Source organism: Panthera onca, chromosome X (assembly GCF_046562875.1).
Source record: "Panthera onca isolate mPanOnc1 chromosome X, mPanOnc1 haplotype 2, whole genome shotgun sequence".
Classification (NCBI taxonomy): Eukaryota; Metazoa; Chordata; class Mammalia; order Carnivora; family Felidae; genus Panthera; species Panthera onca.
Window position 1 is genome coordinate 70297347 of NC_138357.1, and position 18307 is coordinate 70315653.

General features: G+C 37.9%; 1 protein-coding gene across 5 annotated transcripts in view; it reads left to right on the forward strand.

The window, feature by feature from the left end:
- Nucleotides 1–18307, forward strand: part of PHKA1 (phosphorylase kinase regulatory subunit alpha 1) — a 171045-nt gene that overhangs the window by 3498 nt on the left and 149240 nt on the right. For all 5 annotated transcript variants that reach the window (XM_081793100.1, XM_081793101.1, XM_081793102.1 and 2 more), the window contains exons 3-4: nucleotides 6779–6826; nucleotides 8641–8809. In XM_081793100.1, the coding sequence (XP_081649226.1) occupies nucleotides 6779–6826; nucleotides 8641–8809 (217 nt within the window). The remainder of the gene's footprint in view (nucleotides 1–6778; nucleotides 6827–8640; nucleotides 8810–18307) is intronic.

The window sequence follows — 18307 nt, forward strand, 5'->3', positions numbered from 1 at the left end:
CAGAGATAAGCTTTATTTACATAACAGATGGTGAGCTACATTTGTCCCTAACCTATTCTGGCCATACATTGGAATCTTTTGGGAAGCTTTTAAGAAATACCTTTACTGAACCCCAGCCTAGAACAATTTATATAAATCTCTGGAAGTGGAGCCCTGGGACATTATTTTTTTTTAGATTCTTTTTATTTATTTATTTAAATTCAAGTTAGTTAACATACAGAGTAGTCTTGGTTTCAGGAGTAGAACCCAGTGATGACATATGACACCCAGTGCTCATCCCGAAAAGTGCCCTCCTTGATGCCTGTCACCCATTTAGCCCATCCCCCCACCAACCTCCCCTCCAGTAGCCCTCAGTTTTAAAAAAAACCTACTGATTCTAAAGTGAAACTAGGGATAATAACCATTGACTTATGGCCAGTAAATGAGTATAGATTAAATCCAGTAAATCGACAGATGAAATTCCCACCTACGGTCAACTTTCCATTACTGTGTGGATTTTCCTAAACCAATTGTTAATCATTTTTACTCTTCCTTCCAACTCTCACACTGGTTTCTCTCTGCGAAATAATGTCAAAGAACTAAAGAGAATTAGGAGACAAGGGTTTAGGTGACTATTCTGTCTTAGAGTGAGAATATAATTATGCACATATATGTTTTTACAAATGCCCTTTTCTCTTAGTCACACAGATAAAGATGCACACCCATAAAAATAAATAGGCACACAAATAGAGGTAGCTCTTTGGATGCCTCCAGTTCTGCTTCTTCCTCAGTTTTGTTCTCTTTGTGTAGTCTCTTACCTTTTCTCATGAGTTTAACTATTACCTTTATATGAATCACTTCCAAAACTTCATCTTTAGTTCTGGTCTCACTTCAGTTTCAAACCCTGATTTTCATTGTCTTCTGTTCAGTTGTACCTGCATATCCTATGTCTTCTCAAAATCAGGATGTCTGAAACCCCATGTTCCCTACTAAAAACAAACAAAAGAGATCACTGGGTCACCTGGGTGGCTCAGTCAGTTAAGCATCCCGACTCTTGGTTTCAGCTCAGGTCTTGATCTCACTGTTCCGTATGATCGAGCCCCACATCGGGGCACGACAGTGCAGAACCTACTTGGGATTCTCTCTCCTCTCTCTCTGCCTCTCCCCCTGCTTGCCCATTTTCTCTCTCTCTCAAATAAACAAATACTTTAAAAAAAGAGATTAGCTAACAATAGCAACTCAGCAGACGTCCTTGTTCTCTTATTGGTGTCCTCATTCTACCAGTCACCTAAGCAACATTATTTACTGAATTTCCCAGAGTGTATTGCATGGAACATTAGGTCAACTAACCTTGGGGGTATGTTAAACAGTGGGTTTCTTTACTCCATTATTTCTCTGAGCCTTTGATGTACTTATGTGCGTTTCAAATGTAAGATGAGGGTGAGGTTTACACCCTTTTCAGAATTTCTTGGACTAGTGTTCTATAAAACAGCATTTGAAACGTGGTGCCATTAGGGTGATTTCTGACTTGCCCTTTTACCTTTTGATACATGCAGATCAAAGTCTGTTGATTCATGTAATTTTTTTTAATCCATCTCTTCCTTTCTGTTCCCTTCTGCCTCAACCATAGTCTAAACCTTGATCACAACACTGTTGTGAAAAACACATTTTAATTATATCATTTGCATTCTCAGCAATGTTTCTGTGGCTCATTTCCTGACAAGTAAAATCCAGATGTTTTTGATTAATAGCCAAGACTCTAGGGCTTGGTCCTAGCCTGCTTTTTCAAAATTGTAAGATTTGGGGGCCCTGTATTACCTACTCCCAGTTCTAACCAGATTGGTATCTTCCTTATTCCTCTAAAAACAATCCCTTAATAAAAATACCTGACATTTGTGTAAATACTTTTTATTGTACTGTGTACTTCCCCATAATTATTAGTATTTTATTCTCACAACACCCTGTGAATTAGGTATTATCTTCCTCAATTTATGTGAAGGGATTGAAGCTTGGAGATGAAGCTGGAATTTGGTGGTGCTGTGAATACAACCTGGATCTTATGACTTCAGATTAAGTCTTTGAATTTTTCCTCCATGGAAGCCATGGACAGTCTCACCTCCAAATCTTTTTACAAATTGTTTCTTCCAAAAAAAAAAAACAAAACAAAACAAAAACAAATTGTTTCTTCCACTCACAATACCCGTTCTCTTCCAATCTGAACTAATACTGTCCATTCAAGCCCAGCACCAGTCTCACTTTTTCTATGGTTTCTGTCCTCATAAGACCACTCAGTTGTACAGTGATCACTTCTTTCTCAGGGCGACTTTCTTGGAACTTCTAGATCACTTATGGTCTGTACTAAACATGTTCACTTTTTCATTCAGCAGACTTTGTGTAATTGTCATGTGCCAGGCCCTGTACTAGATATAAAAAAACAAAATGGGACAAAATGTTTATATTTAGCTCTCAACTTCTTATTTAAAAATTTTTTAATTTATAGAAAAGTTATAAGAAATAGTAAAATGAGCATATTTGCATATACTCTTTATCTAGATTCACTATATTGTTAACATTTTGTCTTATTTACATCCTCCCTTTCTCAAAATGCATGCGTGCATGCACACACATACACACACCCACAATTTTTTTGATGAGTCATTTGGGAATTACTTGCAAACATGGAATATATATTTTTAAAAATAAAGCCTACTCAATCCACTGACTTAAAGGTTTATTTCTAAACCTGGTCTCTGTCCCATTTTCTTAAAGAGTTTATATTCTAATGAGGGATACAGATATATAAACAAATAAATAATACATTAGGACAGATACTGTAGGTACTATATAGGAGATACAGTACAAAGTTCTGTGGGACAGAGGTGGGAATGTCTTGTCTTTACCTTGAACAAAGCAAGGAAGGATTCACAGAAAATTTAGATTTTAAGGGATAACTAGGAGTTGTTAGGTAGACTATGTAGTTTAGGTTTTTTTTTTAACGTATGTGCTCTGTATCCCTTATCTTTATGTTCCACAAAGCCTGATAAAGTGTTTTACATATTTTACATGCCCAACAAACATCTGATTGTACATATACCTGAAGAGAAAGAGATTAATACTTAAAGTAGAAGTGGTTGTACATAGTTATATGTCCTTATATAGTCAGTTTACAAATACAGTAAAACCTTGGTTTGCAAGTATAATTTGTTCCAGAAACATGCTTTTAATCCAAAGCACTTGTATATCAAAGCAAATTTTCCCCATAAGAAATAATGAAAACTCAGATGATTCATTCCACAACCCAAAAATATTTACATAAAAATGATTACAATACTGTAATATAATACAAAATAATAAAGAAAATGCAAAATATAAAGAAAAATAAATAAATGAGGGGCGCCTGGGTGGCTCAGTCAGTTAAGCGTCCGATTTCCACTCAGGTCACAATCTCGTTGTTTGTGAATTGAGCCCCGCATCAGGTTCCACACTGACCTTGCAAAGCCTGCTTGGGATTCTTTCTCTCTCCCGCTCTCTCTCTCTCTCTCTCTCTCTCTCTCTGCCCCTCCCCAACTTGCACGTGTGTGCTCACTCTCGCTCTCTCATAAATAAATAAATAAATAAATAAATAAATAAATAAACTAAAAGAAAAAGAAACAAATTAACCTGCACTTATCTTTGAAAACCTTTATGGCTGGTGTGAGGGAGACAAGAGAGGAGGGTTATTATGTAGGACGACTTCCACTATCACTAACAGAATCACTGCTATCTATTGGCTCAATGGAATCTTTTTCTTTTTGTGCAACTTCCAACAAGTAACCTATCCAATGACACTTGCTTTTGTCTCCTTTTTTTTTTTTAATTTTTTTTTTAACGTTTTATTTATTTTTGAGACAGGGAGAGACAGAGCATGAACAGAGGAGGGTCAGAGAGAGGGAGACACAGAATCTGAAACAGGCTCCAGGCTCTGAGCTGTCAGCACAGAGCCCGATGCGGGGCTCGAACTCACGGACCTCGATATCATGACCTGAGCCGAAGTCGGCCACTCAACCGACTGAGCCACCCAGGCGCCCCGCTTTTGTCTCCTTTTGAGGATTTCACAGAAATGTGACATTGCATTGATGATCATCTACAATCCCAGAGCGAGCGAGAGAGAGAGGGAGAAAGAGAAGAACCATTGGCTCAGTTGTGATCATGTGACATTGGGCATCATGTACTACTCATATTGCAAGACATCACTTGTTTATCAAGATAAAATTTGTTAGGAATGTTTGTTCATCTTTGCGGAACACTCGCAGAACAAGTTACTCAGAATCCAAGGCTTTACTGTATGTAGATCCATGTCCTCAAAAAGAGTAGGTAAGAAGAGGGTGTCATTTGATGTGGTTAGAAGCTCTAGTGTATGAATAAACATGTCTAATTAATGCTAACTACAGCAATGAAACAGAAAATGGCCAGTTTGGAGGAATACAAAAGTACAAATACCTCCCCTCATTCCTACCTGCCCATACTTTCTATTAATTGTATCCTGGCTTGGAAGTTGGAATTTGAGGACAGAAATGGCAGACAATGGCCATTTCAGGAGGCCAAAAGTGGAATCAGGAATTCTCCACTGGGTCCATGATTCCCAGGTTTGCTGTTTAAGTTAAAGAAAATGTAGACAGCAGTAGCAAGGCTTGTTGATGGCCAAGAAAGTTGAAAGAATGTGATAGAAACCTGTGAGGATGTGGTGACATGTAGAAGATAGTTCAGATGCTTTCTGTAACAGGGTATATTAAAAGGATGGTCTCTTTCATTAGGGTCAAAGTAATGATAGAGATTTTCTTATAGGGGTTGCAGTCAGTTTCATTTTATATATATATATATATATATATCTGTGCATGTGTGTGTATATATGTGTGTGTGTATACACATATATATGTATATACGCATGTATATGTATGTATGTATATGATTTCTTCCCTTGATGTGTAAGAGGAGGGCACCATTTATAGACAGCAATTAGTTAACAAAGGGAGCTCTCCCAAGGATACACTTTTTACTCTTTCTCAATAAAAGCCTGCATAAAGAGTTGGAGCATAACTGACTTAACATGTACTAAATCCTTATCATGCCTATTGCTCATAGTCCCACTTCAGTGTTTTGAAGGAATAACAGAGTGATGTGGCTCCTAAGTAGATTAATTTTCAGAGGTGTCCTGAAGCCACCTCTGAGCTAGCATATCCTGGAGTAACCTGGTTGTATTTCTTTTGGACCGTGAAACAGAAAGCTTAAATAAATGGAGAAGCTATATATTTGTGGGTCCATTTCTGGGTTCTCTAATCTATTCCATTGATCTGTGTGTCTGTTTTTGTGCCAGTACCATACTGCCTTGATGATTACAGCTTTGTAATACAGCTTGAAGTCCGGAATTTTGATGCCTGTAGCTTTGGTTTTCTTTTTCAACATGACTTTGGCTATTCAGGATATTTCTGGTTCCATACGCATTTTAGGATTGTTTGTTCTAGCTCTGTGAAGAATGCTGGTGGTATTTTGACAGGGATTGTATTAAATCTATAGATGGCTTTGACTTTGAATGGATATAGACATTTTAACAACATTTGTTCTTCCAATCCATGAGCATGGAATGTTTTTCCATTTTTTGTGTGTCATCTTCATTGTCTTTCATAAGGTTTCTATAGTTTTCATTGTACAGATCTTTTACCTCTTTGGTTAGGTATGTTAACTAACTTGAATTTAAATTAAAAAAATAAAAATGGGAAAAGAAATGGAGAAGCCGTTTGATGCTATGTTTTCCAAAACATTGCCTACCCGTGCCACTGTTGATGGGCTCTTCTAGTGTCATGTAGTATAACTAGTATGGTATAGTATTACTCTACTATATTGTAATGTAATACAATTATTATTACTATATTATGTTATACCAACCAGTACAGTATATAGTTGGTGACCAGAATTTTGGAATGTTATGATTGGAAAGCTAACTAATTTAGAAACTGCCAAGCCCAGGGGCACCTGGGTGGCTCAGTCAGTTAAGCATCTGACCCTTGATGTCAGCTCAGGTTGTGATCTCACAGTTTGTGGGTTCAAGCCCCACATTGGGCTCCATGCTAACAGCATGGAGCCTGCTTGCAATTCTGTCTCCCTCTCTCTCTCTCTGTCCCTCCCCTGCTCACTATCTCTCTCCCAAAATAAATAAATAAACATTAAAAAAAGAAACTTTCCAAGCCCCAGTAAGAGAAAGAGTGATGACTTGAGACCTAAGAATACTGTGGCTTTTTTTTCCCTATGGAAAAGAGGTTGAGTTGCACTAACAGTTCCCCTTTATACTTATTCTGAGTTGAAGTTCATTTATTCTTTAGGGAAAATGTACAGATAAATATTTCTGTGAACTCCTGAAGGTAAGTCTGGGCTACTTTAGAAAAAATAAAAAGTGACACCATTGGCTTTTCCAGGCCCTAGGAACTATTCTAGAATACCCTTATAGCTTTAGGAGTTCAGAGCTGACTTGCCTCTTTTCTCGGGGTGGAATGTCCTCTAATAGGATGGTTGGCTTGGTTTTACATAAGCCTGTTGGAGCTTGGATTCTTTTTTTGACTTGAGGGAGGCAGCAACTGCAGCTTTTGATTCCACTTTTAGCTGCAATTTAGCTCTTCTGTGTACCTATAAAGTAAATGCCATGTAAATAGGAGCCCAGGATAGGGTTACTCATTCGCAAAAGGTCATGTACCAACTGCAGTTGCTGAGTAAGTGTTCCTGCATCTAGGGATGTTTATAACAGTCTTGTTTCCATTTATTTCTGCAGAGTGTAGTGAAGCTGATGAGGGGACTGCTCCACTGCATGATCCGACAGGTATGGCATTGGTACCAGCTCCCTCTCGAATAAAAGCTCATTGTAATAGTGTCTCTACCCTTTAGGGAATGTTTACAGCTTATGTTTTTTCAACTTCACCAACAGCGGACACTTAAGTTTAGAAAATTTGTAGAATCAAGGAAGGAACTGTCACCCATGATCTCACCACCCAGTTACCACTAGCATGTTTCCTTTCAGTCTTTTTTCGCCCCCTCTACAAATGGCTCTTTAATATACTTCATCACTACTGTACATGCAATTCCGGACATCGAGTAAAGAGGACACAGGCTCTAAGCCCTCATTTGAAACCCTTGGGACCAGATAAATTTTAGAATTCAAATTTTTTCAGATTTTTAAGTCCAGTGCATGTGCTATATATTATGTTATGCTCTCAGCAGGTCCAGAACAGCACTGGATTATCAAAAACAGTAATCTCTCTGTAGGGGAGCATGCATTTCCACACTGAGTGGAACAAATTAAAACTACAAATAGCCCCATGTCAATCTGAGTCAGGTTTTGCCACTAAATGCATTTTGGTACAAAATTTAGAGGAAAAACCTTTTGTCAGTGTTGTAGATTTTAGGATTGGAGATAAGTGTCTAGGATTTATATCTCCTTGCATTAATTTGCATTTTCTTGACCTTGAATGAAGTTGAGCGTCTTTCTGGTGTAAATTGAAAATTTTCATTTCCTCTTTTAATTACCTGTTAGATCCTTTGCCTATTTTTCTTTTGGGCTGTCTCTTTCTTGACTACTTGAGTTCCTGTATATCATGGATATTAATGTTTTGTCACATATGCTGCAAATATTTTTTAGCAGTCTGTGGTTTATCTTTTGCATTTATGATTTTTTTTCATTCGAAAGTATTTTACCAAAAAAAAAGTGTTTTACATTTATCCTAGGAGATCTTTACACACCTTGCACACATTGAATTTAAACTGATTTTCTTGAGTCCAAGATTACATTTTATTAGAAGAAGCAAGCAAAGCCCAGATTAATAAAGTGACTATCCACAGGCACACAAGTCTAAAGTAGAAATAAAAGGAAATCAATTCCACACTTCTGAACTTCTTTATTCGTGCTTTCTCTCCTGGGGTCTCATAGTCATCATTTCTCTTTTCCCCTTCTTTGCTACTTTTTTTTGTATTTTAGGTATTTGTATGTTCTACCTTACCAAATAGGTTTAAATTCACTAACTTCATGAACCATATTTAAAAGTATAATAGTTACTGTCATATATCAGAAGCCCATATAATCAAATCTGAGTTTCAGGAGCTAAGTCTTTCAGTTGTCCCTTGCACAGTGTTTCCTTTCTCACTTCTGGTTTCAGCTTTCTTTCATATGTTTTCTCTGTCACTCCATGTATCTCTCTGCCACTCTTTTCATTACTCCTTCAACATATATCCCTTTGTCTGAATTTCCTTCAAAATTCCTACCTCTTGTTTTAGGAACTAATGCATCTTTTTATAATTTAATTATCTCTCATTAGGCTGTTTTCACTCAACCACTGGCATCTGAGTTTATGTCTACAATGTGGCAAAACAGCCATCTGAAAAGTAAAAGAGAGGTAATGAGCAGGAAATAGCTGGTTTTAACTGGTATTATTTTATAATTTAATTGCTTAAATTAAAAAAATGGCAACAGCAGACTTTCCTAGTTATGTCACTGTCAGGAAAAAGAGGTAACAGCATTTTTTAAATATTCACAGTTGCCTGAAAACCAAATGCACTGATAAATGTGAGAGTATGACAGAAGTATGGCATATGGGACGACTTTTCTGCATAGCCTTCTTTCACTGTTTTTGTTTTCTTCAGGTGGATAAAGTAGAATCCTTCAAATATAGTCAGAGTACCAGGGATAGCCTCCATGCCAAATACAATACCAAAACCTGCGCCACCGTAGTGGGTGATGACCAGTGGGGACACCTGCAATTGGATGCTACCTCTGTGTACCTGCTCTTCTTAGCACAAATGACTGCCTCAGGTCAGTACCAGGACAGAATTACCGGGAGCCGCTTGAGGTGGAGCACTGGCTCTGGCGCACGTGGCTTCTCCAAAGGTGTTGACCAGAAAACAACATAGCTGTTCACATTGCTCAAAGGTACACAGTGGAAAAATACAATTTTGCAAATTTTATACAGAGAAACAACTCTTTGAGATCTAGTTAGTATTCTTTTCCATTGAAAAACAAGTCTGGGGAATTTTCTTAATTGAGAACCAGGAAATTTGGGGTAGATTTTTATTTTTATCCTCAGATACCGTGAGATGGGAAAAAAGAGCTAGAGTTTATTGCTTCTTCTCATGCTATTCACTGACTAGCCTATAGTTTACATTAAATAAATTGAATCACCTACTTTATACTACTGTGTGTGTGTATATATATATATATATATATATATATATATATATATATGATAAACAAGGCATCTATCTAAGGGCATCTAAATTATATTAAGGGAATTAACTTAGGAATCAGAATTCCAGTATTTATTTTTATTATTGAGTAATATACCCTTTTCAGATGGTTTTGTTATTAGCTTTAGATACTTCACCTGAAAAAGGAAAATGTAAGAACCAACATAATTCCCTTTTATTTCTCCTAACTTGGTGAGGACAATGAATCTGATTATACTCCGTTTGTAAATTAAACAGGACCTTTCCCAGATTTCCTGAGTAAGTAAATGTACTCAGAATACCACATTTTGATATTCCAATTTCTTTATCTTCCTATCTAGGTATAGAACTCCTAAGAACGAAGGGCATTCAGGGTGAGAATTATCCCAGAATATACTTATTCTACTTTTCTTGCATAAATAAATATGTGGTGATGAAGCCTTCCTTTTCCCCCTCTAGAATGCACAGCCCAGAAGCTGAATTACCTTTTATTAGAATTATAACATGGCTACCCACATACTCCCATCTTTTGGAGAGGAGGTTCCTCCCTGAATAAATATACTTTTAGCTATTATTCATTTAAATAGAATGGCAGCTGTAACTTCATTTCTAATATTCTTTTAATACCAACTCTATTTTTCTACAAAGCAAACTGTCTCAATATTTCTTATGGTTTTCTTTTTTTAATATTTTTAATGTTTATTATTTTTGAGAAAGAGACAAAGAGAAAGCAGGGGAGGGGCAGAGAGAGAGGAAGACACAGAATCAGAAGCAGGCTCCAGGCTCTGAGCTGTCAGCACAAAACCTGACATGGGACTCGAACTCACAGACTGCGAGATCATTACCTGAGCTGAAGTCAGCCACTCAACCTACTAAGCCACCCAGGCGCCCCATTTCTTATGTTTTTTAATTTGAGTCTAGAAAGGAAGGAGAAATATAGTAAAGAGGCTTATAAGACATACTCATTCAACAAATATTTGTTGATTTCTGATTTAACATGTGATTTTCAACTCAATAAACTGACTTTGATAGGTGCTTGGAAAAAGATGGATATTATTTGATCAGGCCTTTGCAGAACAAACAGGAGTAAGTAGAAATTTACAAGACAGAGAAGGAAAGGGAATAGCATGGCTCCAACACAAAAGTTTGAAAGATAGCCAACCACCATGGTAAGACTAGTTATCTTCTATGATTAGAATGTAAGATAGATCTGGAAAATTGCCAAAAGATGAGGCTAGAAAGTTGGAGCTAGCTGTTTAAGGGCCTGTGTACCATGCCAAGTAGTTGGGAGTTTAGTCTATAGTCATTACAGAACCACTCAAGGTAAATAATCAAGAAAGTTTCAGATGATTCACTCCAGTAGCAGGAGGATAGATTGAATGGGGGAGAAAATTAAGATGGAGGACTAGTTAGGAGGTTAGTGAAGTACTTGAGGCAAGAAGTGATGCAGAATATATGCAAGGCAATAGCCTTGAGGGTGAAAAGTATAGATGTGAGAGATAATCAATAGATAACGTATGAAAGCTCTTCATGGAAAATTTCCACCTTTCATGAAAGCAATTCTCTGCACATTTTTGAGTATATGAAAATCTCCACCTTGGTTAAAAGAGAGGCTTAGGCAGAAGCCGACGCCTTTCTCCCCAGCAAAATAACTGTAAACTGTGAAAATAAATTTGAAAAAAAAAAGCCCAATCTTTTATCACTGGAAATTGTCCTAAGGACATACAGCAAAGTGGAGAAACATTTATTCAAGGAAATCTAAGTCTTGGTAAGAGCAGTGAGAGTGTGGCATTTAGACTACAACCTACTCCCTCCCTCCCCCCGAGCTGACCATGACAGAAACACTATTCAGCTTGGATGTGGCCAAGAATATAAGCCTTCCTCTTCCCCTAGCTCCCAGTTTGAGGCGATATCTCCCCAAGAGAGGTTGCCAGCATTTCTCATCCTCCTCACCTCTGTGTTACAGAAGTTCTGGTCTAGCCAAGAATAACTAAGAGGTCTGAAACTGCGTTCCTATTCCAGTCCCACTTATGGAGCAAAAGCTTAAACCCAGGCAGAGCAGTCCAAGAATAATAGGCCTGGCCCACCTTGCTAGTAGCATGGAGGCAAAGGCAGGCCACAAGGACAGAAAGCTCTGTAGTCCTTCCCAAGAAAACTGACTTTATTTGGAACTGAGTGTGGGAAAGTTCAAGTCTAAGGGCACTCTCAAAAACAGTGGAGATTTTTGTTCTAAGAAATGAAGAGGACGCTGATAGCTCAATAAGACCAACAAACTAGCCTATAGACTAACTAGAAGTTTTAGCAGAGAACCAGAGAGAAACAGCTGGAAAGAGTTATCCTAGGGTTAAAACAAATGTCAAAGGGTGGCCTCAAAATCATGAAATGGGGCTTAAATATAATTGGCTGAGACTGTGAAGCAATTTATACCTCAAGGAATTATACGGTATAATAGAGCAGTTGGTGGAGGTTAACAGCTGGGTATGGAACCAACAGAGGCAGACACTTAATAGATCACAGAAGGCTAAAACGAAAACTGTGGTCTTCCTCGGATGACAGTGTGTATGCCCTAGGCTACATCCTCTGAGGAACAGCATCAGAGGCTGCATCTTGTTGGAAATATAGATTTCATTGACATTGTCCAGCCAAGTCACTAAACAAATAAAAAGGAAACATAAAGAAGCCCCATGCAGGAGGGCATCAATTAATCTATAGAGTTTCTATAACACATTATCTACAATATCCAGTTTTCCACAAAAAAATTATGATATATGGAAAGAAACAGGAAAGCCTAGTCAACACAGGGAAGAAAAGGTAACAGAAACTGCCTTTGAGAGGAAGCATATGCTGAATTTAGTAGACAAAGACTTCAAAGCAGTTACTATAAAAATGTCAAAAAATCTAAAGGACACCAGCCTTAAAGAGGTAAAGAAAAATATGATGAAAGTATTTCATCAAATAGAGAATATCAATATGGAGATAAAAATGAACCAAATGGAAATTTTAGAGTTGAAAAGTATAGTAACTTAAATGAAAATTTCACTTGAGAGGCTCAACATATTTGAGCTGGCAAGAGAAAGAATCACCATACTTGAAGATAGATTAACAGAGATTATGCAATCTGAAGAATAGAAGAAGTAATAAAGAAAATGAATAGTACCCAAGAGCAATGTAGGACATAATTTAGAACACCAACTCATGTGTAATGAGTATATTAGAAGGAGAGTAAGGGACAGAAAATATATTCAAAGACAAAATAATGGCTGACTACATCGCAAATTCAATGAAAAACATTGATCTGTATAAATCAAAGAAGCTCAATGATAGGGTAAACAGAAATCCACACCAAGAAACATCATAGTAAAAATTTTAAAAAACCAAATTTTTAACAGAACATCTTGAGAGCAATCTGAGAAAAATGACTTGTCATATACAAAGGAACCCAAATAAGGTTATGAGCTGACTTTTCTTCAGTAAAAAAAAAAAAAAAAAAAAAAAAAAAAAAAAAAAAAAAATGGAGGCCCAGAGGAAGTGGAATGATGTAATCAAAGGACTGACTGTCAACCAAGAACCCTATATCCAGCAAAACTATCTTTCAGAAATGAAGTGAAATAAAGACATTCTTGGATAAACAAAAACTGAGATTTTGTTGCTGGTAGACCTACCTTACAAGAAATACAAAAAGAAGTTCTTCATGTTGGAATCAGGTGACCCCAGACAGTAATTGGAATCCACACAAAAAACCAAACCAGTTGTGAAAGACAAATACCATATAATTTCACTCATATGTGGAACTTAAGAAACAATTTAATGAGGAAACAAGAGACAAAAAAAAAGCAGATTTTCTTTAAAAAGATTTTTTAAATTTTATTTTATTTTATTTATTAGAGAAAGAGAGGGAAGAGCAGAGAGGAGAGAGAGAATTTCAAGGAGGCTCTATACTGTCAGTGTAGAGCCCAATGTGGGGCATAATCTAATGAACCATGAGATCATGACCTGAACCACTCAAGAGTCAAACATTCAACCAACTGAGTCACCCAAGCACCCCTAAACTGACTCTTAAATACAGAGAACAAACTGGTGGTTTCCAGAGGGGAGGTTGGTTGTGTGTGTGGCGGCGTGGGGGGGGGGGGGGGCAGGATGAACGAACTAGGTAAAGGGGATTAAGAGTACACTTAACTTGGAGCACCTCGCTGGCTCAGTAAGTACAGCATGTGACTCTTAATGTCAGGGTCATGAGTTGAAGCCCCATGTTGGGACTAGAACTTACTTAAAAAAAATAAGTACAAAATTGGGGGCGCCTGGGTGGGTCAGTTGGTTGAGTGTCTACCTCTTGATCTTAGCTCAGGTCTTAATCTCAGGATCATGAGTTCAAGCTCTGCATTGGGCTCTGTGCTGGGCATGCAGCCTACTAAATTCATACATACATACATACATAACTTGATGAGCACTGAGAAATGTATAGGCTTGTTGAATCATGATATTGTATACCTGAAACTAATATAATACTGTATGTTAATATACTTGAATTTTTTAATGGAAAAAATAAAAATAAATCAAGAAAATCCAACCACTGGTAAAATAATTATAAAATACAATAAAATTACATGTTTCTTCTTTCTTTTTTTTCAACGTTTTTTTATTTATTTTTGGGACAGAGAGAGACAGAGCATGAACGGGGGAGGGTCAGAGAGAGAGGGAGACACAGAATCGGAAACAGGCTCCAGGCTCCGAGCCGTCAGCCCAGAGCCTGACGCGGGGCTCGAACTCACGGACCGCGAGATCGTGACCTGGCTGAAGTCGGACGCTTAACCGACTGCGCCACCCAGGCGCCCCCATGTTTCTTCTTTCTTAAATGATCTAAAAATCAGTTGCATAAGACACTATAATTGTATTGTTGAGCCAGTAGCATATAAAAGTGTAATATATTTGATAATAACAGAATTAAGGAGGTGGGTGGGAGCAAAGCAATATTAAGGAAATAATACCAAATGGTAACTCAAATCCACAGGAACAAATGAAGACCACCAGAAATGGTAAATTACAAGATTAATATTACAAAATATAAATATATAATTTCCTCTCAGCTTCCTTAAAAGATATATAATTATACGGAGAGAATAAAGAAAATGGGAGCTGAGTAGGAGGAAACTAGGCTTGTCTTTTCCCACAAACACAACTAGATAACTATCATATCATTCTAAATAGCCCAAAAATCGACCTGAAGACTGATAGAAAAAAAATCTACAACTAAAGGTAAGGAAGAAGCCACATTGAAGAAGGTAGGAAGTATAGAGACGTACCTTAGGGGAGAAATGTATCATGGGTACTATGGAGGGGAAAGACCTGTGGTTGCAGAGAAAGGCGAGAGAGAGAGAGAGAGAGAGAGAGAAAGAAAGAGAGAGAAGGGCACATGAGAATGCACAAGGAGAACATTTCCCCAAAACCATCGGCTGGAAAAATAAGAAAGGCTGAATTTCCTGAGTCCTTGCAACCAGGGGGGCTTAAGGACTGGAGTTTTAAAGGTCAGTGGGTTTGGCTGGGATGGAACCCTGAGGGTGCTGCCCTACTCCTGGAGAGAGGCAGGAAAATAACAGGTGGGGGGAGGGCAGGTGGTGTAGAAACAGTGATCTAAGGGGCACTTGGGGCACTTATTATTAAGGTGGCAACATTCCCCAAATTGATCTATAGATTGAACATAATTCCTACCAAAAATCCCACTGTCTTTGCAGAAATTGACAAGCTTATCTTACAATGCATATGGAAATTCAAGGGACCCAGAATGGCTGAAACCATTTTGAGAAAGAAGAGCAAAGTTGGAGGTTTTGCACTTTCTAATTTCAAAACTTACTACAAAGCTCCAGTAATCAAAACCGTGTAGTACTGGCTTAAGGATAGATCTCTAGGGTAACAAAATACAATTGAGTCCAAAATATACCATCATATTATGGTCAGGTGATTTTTGACAAAGGTACCAAGATAATTCAATAGGTAAAGAATGGTCTTCCCAACAAATAGTGCTGGGAAAACTGGATATCCATATGCAAAAGAATGAAATTAGATAAAACTTAACTCAAAATGAATCATAGACCTAACTGTAAGAGTGAAAACTATAAAACACTATTAGTCTGCTAGGGCTGCCATAGCAGAATGTCACAGGATAGTTGACTTAAACAACAGAAATTTATTTTCTCACAGTTCTGGATGCTATAAGCGCAAAATCAGGGTGTCAGCAGGGCAGTGAACACTCTCTTGGCTTGAATGCAGCCACCTTCTCTGCTCTTTCTTCACATGACCTTTCCTCTGTGTGTGTGCACTCCTGATGTCTCTTATAAGGACGCCAGTCCCTATTCTGTTAGGACCCCACCCTGTGACCTCATTTAAACCTAATTGTTTCCTTAAAAGTCTTAACCCCCAAAACAGCCACACTGGAGTTCAAGGCTTCAACATAGGAGTTTCAGGGTGACACAACTGGGTTCATAACAAGCACTTAAGGAAAGTATGGGAGTAAGTCTTCCTGATCTTGGATTAGACAAAGCCCTGTTAGATATGACACCAAAAGCATAAGCAACTAAAGAAAACATAAATTGGAAGTTATCAAATTAGTAACATTTGTGCTTCAAAGGATCTCTTCAAGAAAGTGAAAAAACAACCCATGGGGCACCTGGGTGGCTCAGTTGGTTAAGCATCCCACTTCAGGTCAGCTCATGATCTCACAGTCTGTGAGTTCAAGCCCCAGGTCGGGCTCTGTACTGACAGCTCAGAACTTGGAGCCTGTTTTGGATTCTGTGTCTCCCTCTCTCTTTGCCCCTCCCCCGCTCATGCTCTGTCTCTCTTGCTCTAAAAAATAAATAAAAAAATTTAAAACCACAATATGATAGAGAATATTTACAAATCACATATCTGATAAGGGACTTGTATTATATATAAAGAAATCTACAACTCAATAATAAAAAGATAACCTAATTTAAACTAGGCAAAAAATATGAATTGACATTACTCCAAAGAAAATATTTAAATGGCTAATAAGTACACAAAACAATGCTGAACATTATTAGTTCCTAGGCACTTGCAGATCCAAATAATGAGATAGCATGTCACACCCACTATGATGGCTATAATCAAAAGTACAGAAAATAACAAGTGTTCCTGAGGAACTAGAGAAATTGGAACCCTCATACATTGTCAGTGAGAATGTAAAATGATGCAGCCACTTTGGAAAACAATCTGACAGTTCTCAAAAGTTAAGCAGAATTACCATATGATCTAGCAATTTCACTCCTAGGTGTATGCCCAAAAGAAATGAAGACATGTGGGGCGCCTGGGTGGCTCAGTCAGTTAAGCGTCCAACTTCAGCTCAGGTCAGGATTTCACAGTTTGTGGGTTCGAGCCCGGTGTTGGGCTTTGTGCTGACAACTCGAAGCCTCAAGCCTGCTTCGGATTCTGTGTCTCCCTCTCTCTGCCCCTCCCCTGCTCCCTCTATCTCTCTCAAATAAACATTTAAAAATTTTTTTACAAAAACTGGAAACAACCTAAATGTCCATCAACTGATAATTGGGTAAATGTGATACATCCACAGAATGGAATATTGTTTTAGCAACAAAAAGAAAGGAAACAGTGATACATGTTACAATACAGATGAACCTTGAAAACATTCTGCTAAGTGAAAGAACTCAGACATGAAAGGCCACATATTGTATGATTGCATGCATATGAACATTGGGTAAGGCAGTTCTGTGGAGACATAAAGTAGATTAGCAATTGCTTAGGTGGAGGTAGAGGGGGAACAAGTCTTGAAATGGGGAATGACTCTAATGGGTATAGGGTTTCTTTTGGGGGTGATGAAATATTCCAAAATTGATTGTGGCCACCGTTGCAGAACACTGCATACCCTAAAAACCATTGAATTATATACTTGAAATGGGTGAATTGCATGGTATGTGAATTATATCTCAATAACATTTTTAAAAATGAGGGAGAAAGGCTTATCGTTAAGTAAGTGCAAGTCAATCTAAGTGGAGTAGACCACTAAGGTGGCCTCATTTCCAGAACCCTGCATGTTTTAGTGGGTTTTTAATGTTTGTTTATTTTTGAAAGAGCACAAGTGGGAGAGTGGCAGAGAGAGAGGGAGAGACAGAAACTGAAGCAGGCTCTAGGGTCTGAGCCATCTGCACAGAGCCTGATGTGGGGCCCGAACCCACGACCAGTGAGATCATGACCTGAGTTGAAGTTGGACGCTTAATCGACTGAGCTACCCAGACTCCCCTTTAGTGTGTTCTATTTATTTTTTTATAAGTGTATTTGCTAATTACATGTTGATTTTTGATCATGTAGCTATTTTTGCTGAAATGTTTCTATCAGTGACATTTTATATATTTGTTTATTTAGTTTTAAATGTTTATTTATTTTTGAGAGAGAGACAGAGTGTGAACGGGGGAAGGGTAGAGAGAGAAGGAGACACAGAATCCAAAGCAGGCTCCAGGCTCTGAGCTGTCAGTGCAGAACCCTATGCAGTGAGATCATGACCTGAGCAGAAGTCAGATGCTTAACCAACTAAGCCACCCAGGTGCCCCCTCTTTAGTGTGTTTTAAATAGCACTGCCATCTTTGGCCTTACCCAACCATACCTCATTTCATCTCTGTGTACCCTCTCCTCTGTTCTGCAAGCAGTGTTTTGGCTCCACAGAGGGGACAGGATGCAGAGGTCCTGAAATGTATGGTCTTGCCTCAAAAGACAGGTCCCTCTCCTGTGGTTAACAGGATTGTTTAAGATCATTCAATAAATAATTATTGAATTATTATCTACTGTTAAATATTATTTAATACCATGCACAATACTATGTGAGACATTTTAGGGACTATAAATATAAATAATAAATGGCTCCTTCCTTCAAATTTAGGCACAGATTTATTTATAGTGCAAAGTAAAAAATTCATAAGCGCCAGGAAAATAAAATTCTTTGAAACATAGAAGAGAGAATCAATGGCAGCATCACAGAGGAGATAAAACTTGAGCTGGGCCTTGAAAGAACAGTTCAGATTTCAGGATGTGGAGAAGGCCATTTAAACAATATCATGAGCAAAGGGACAGG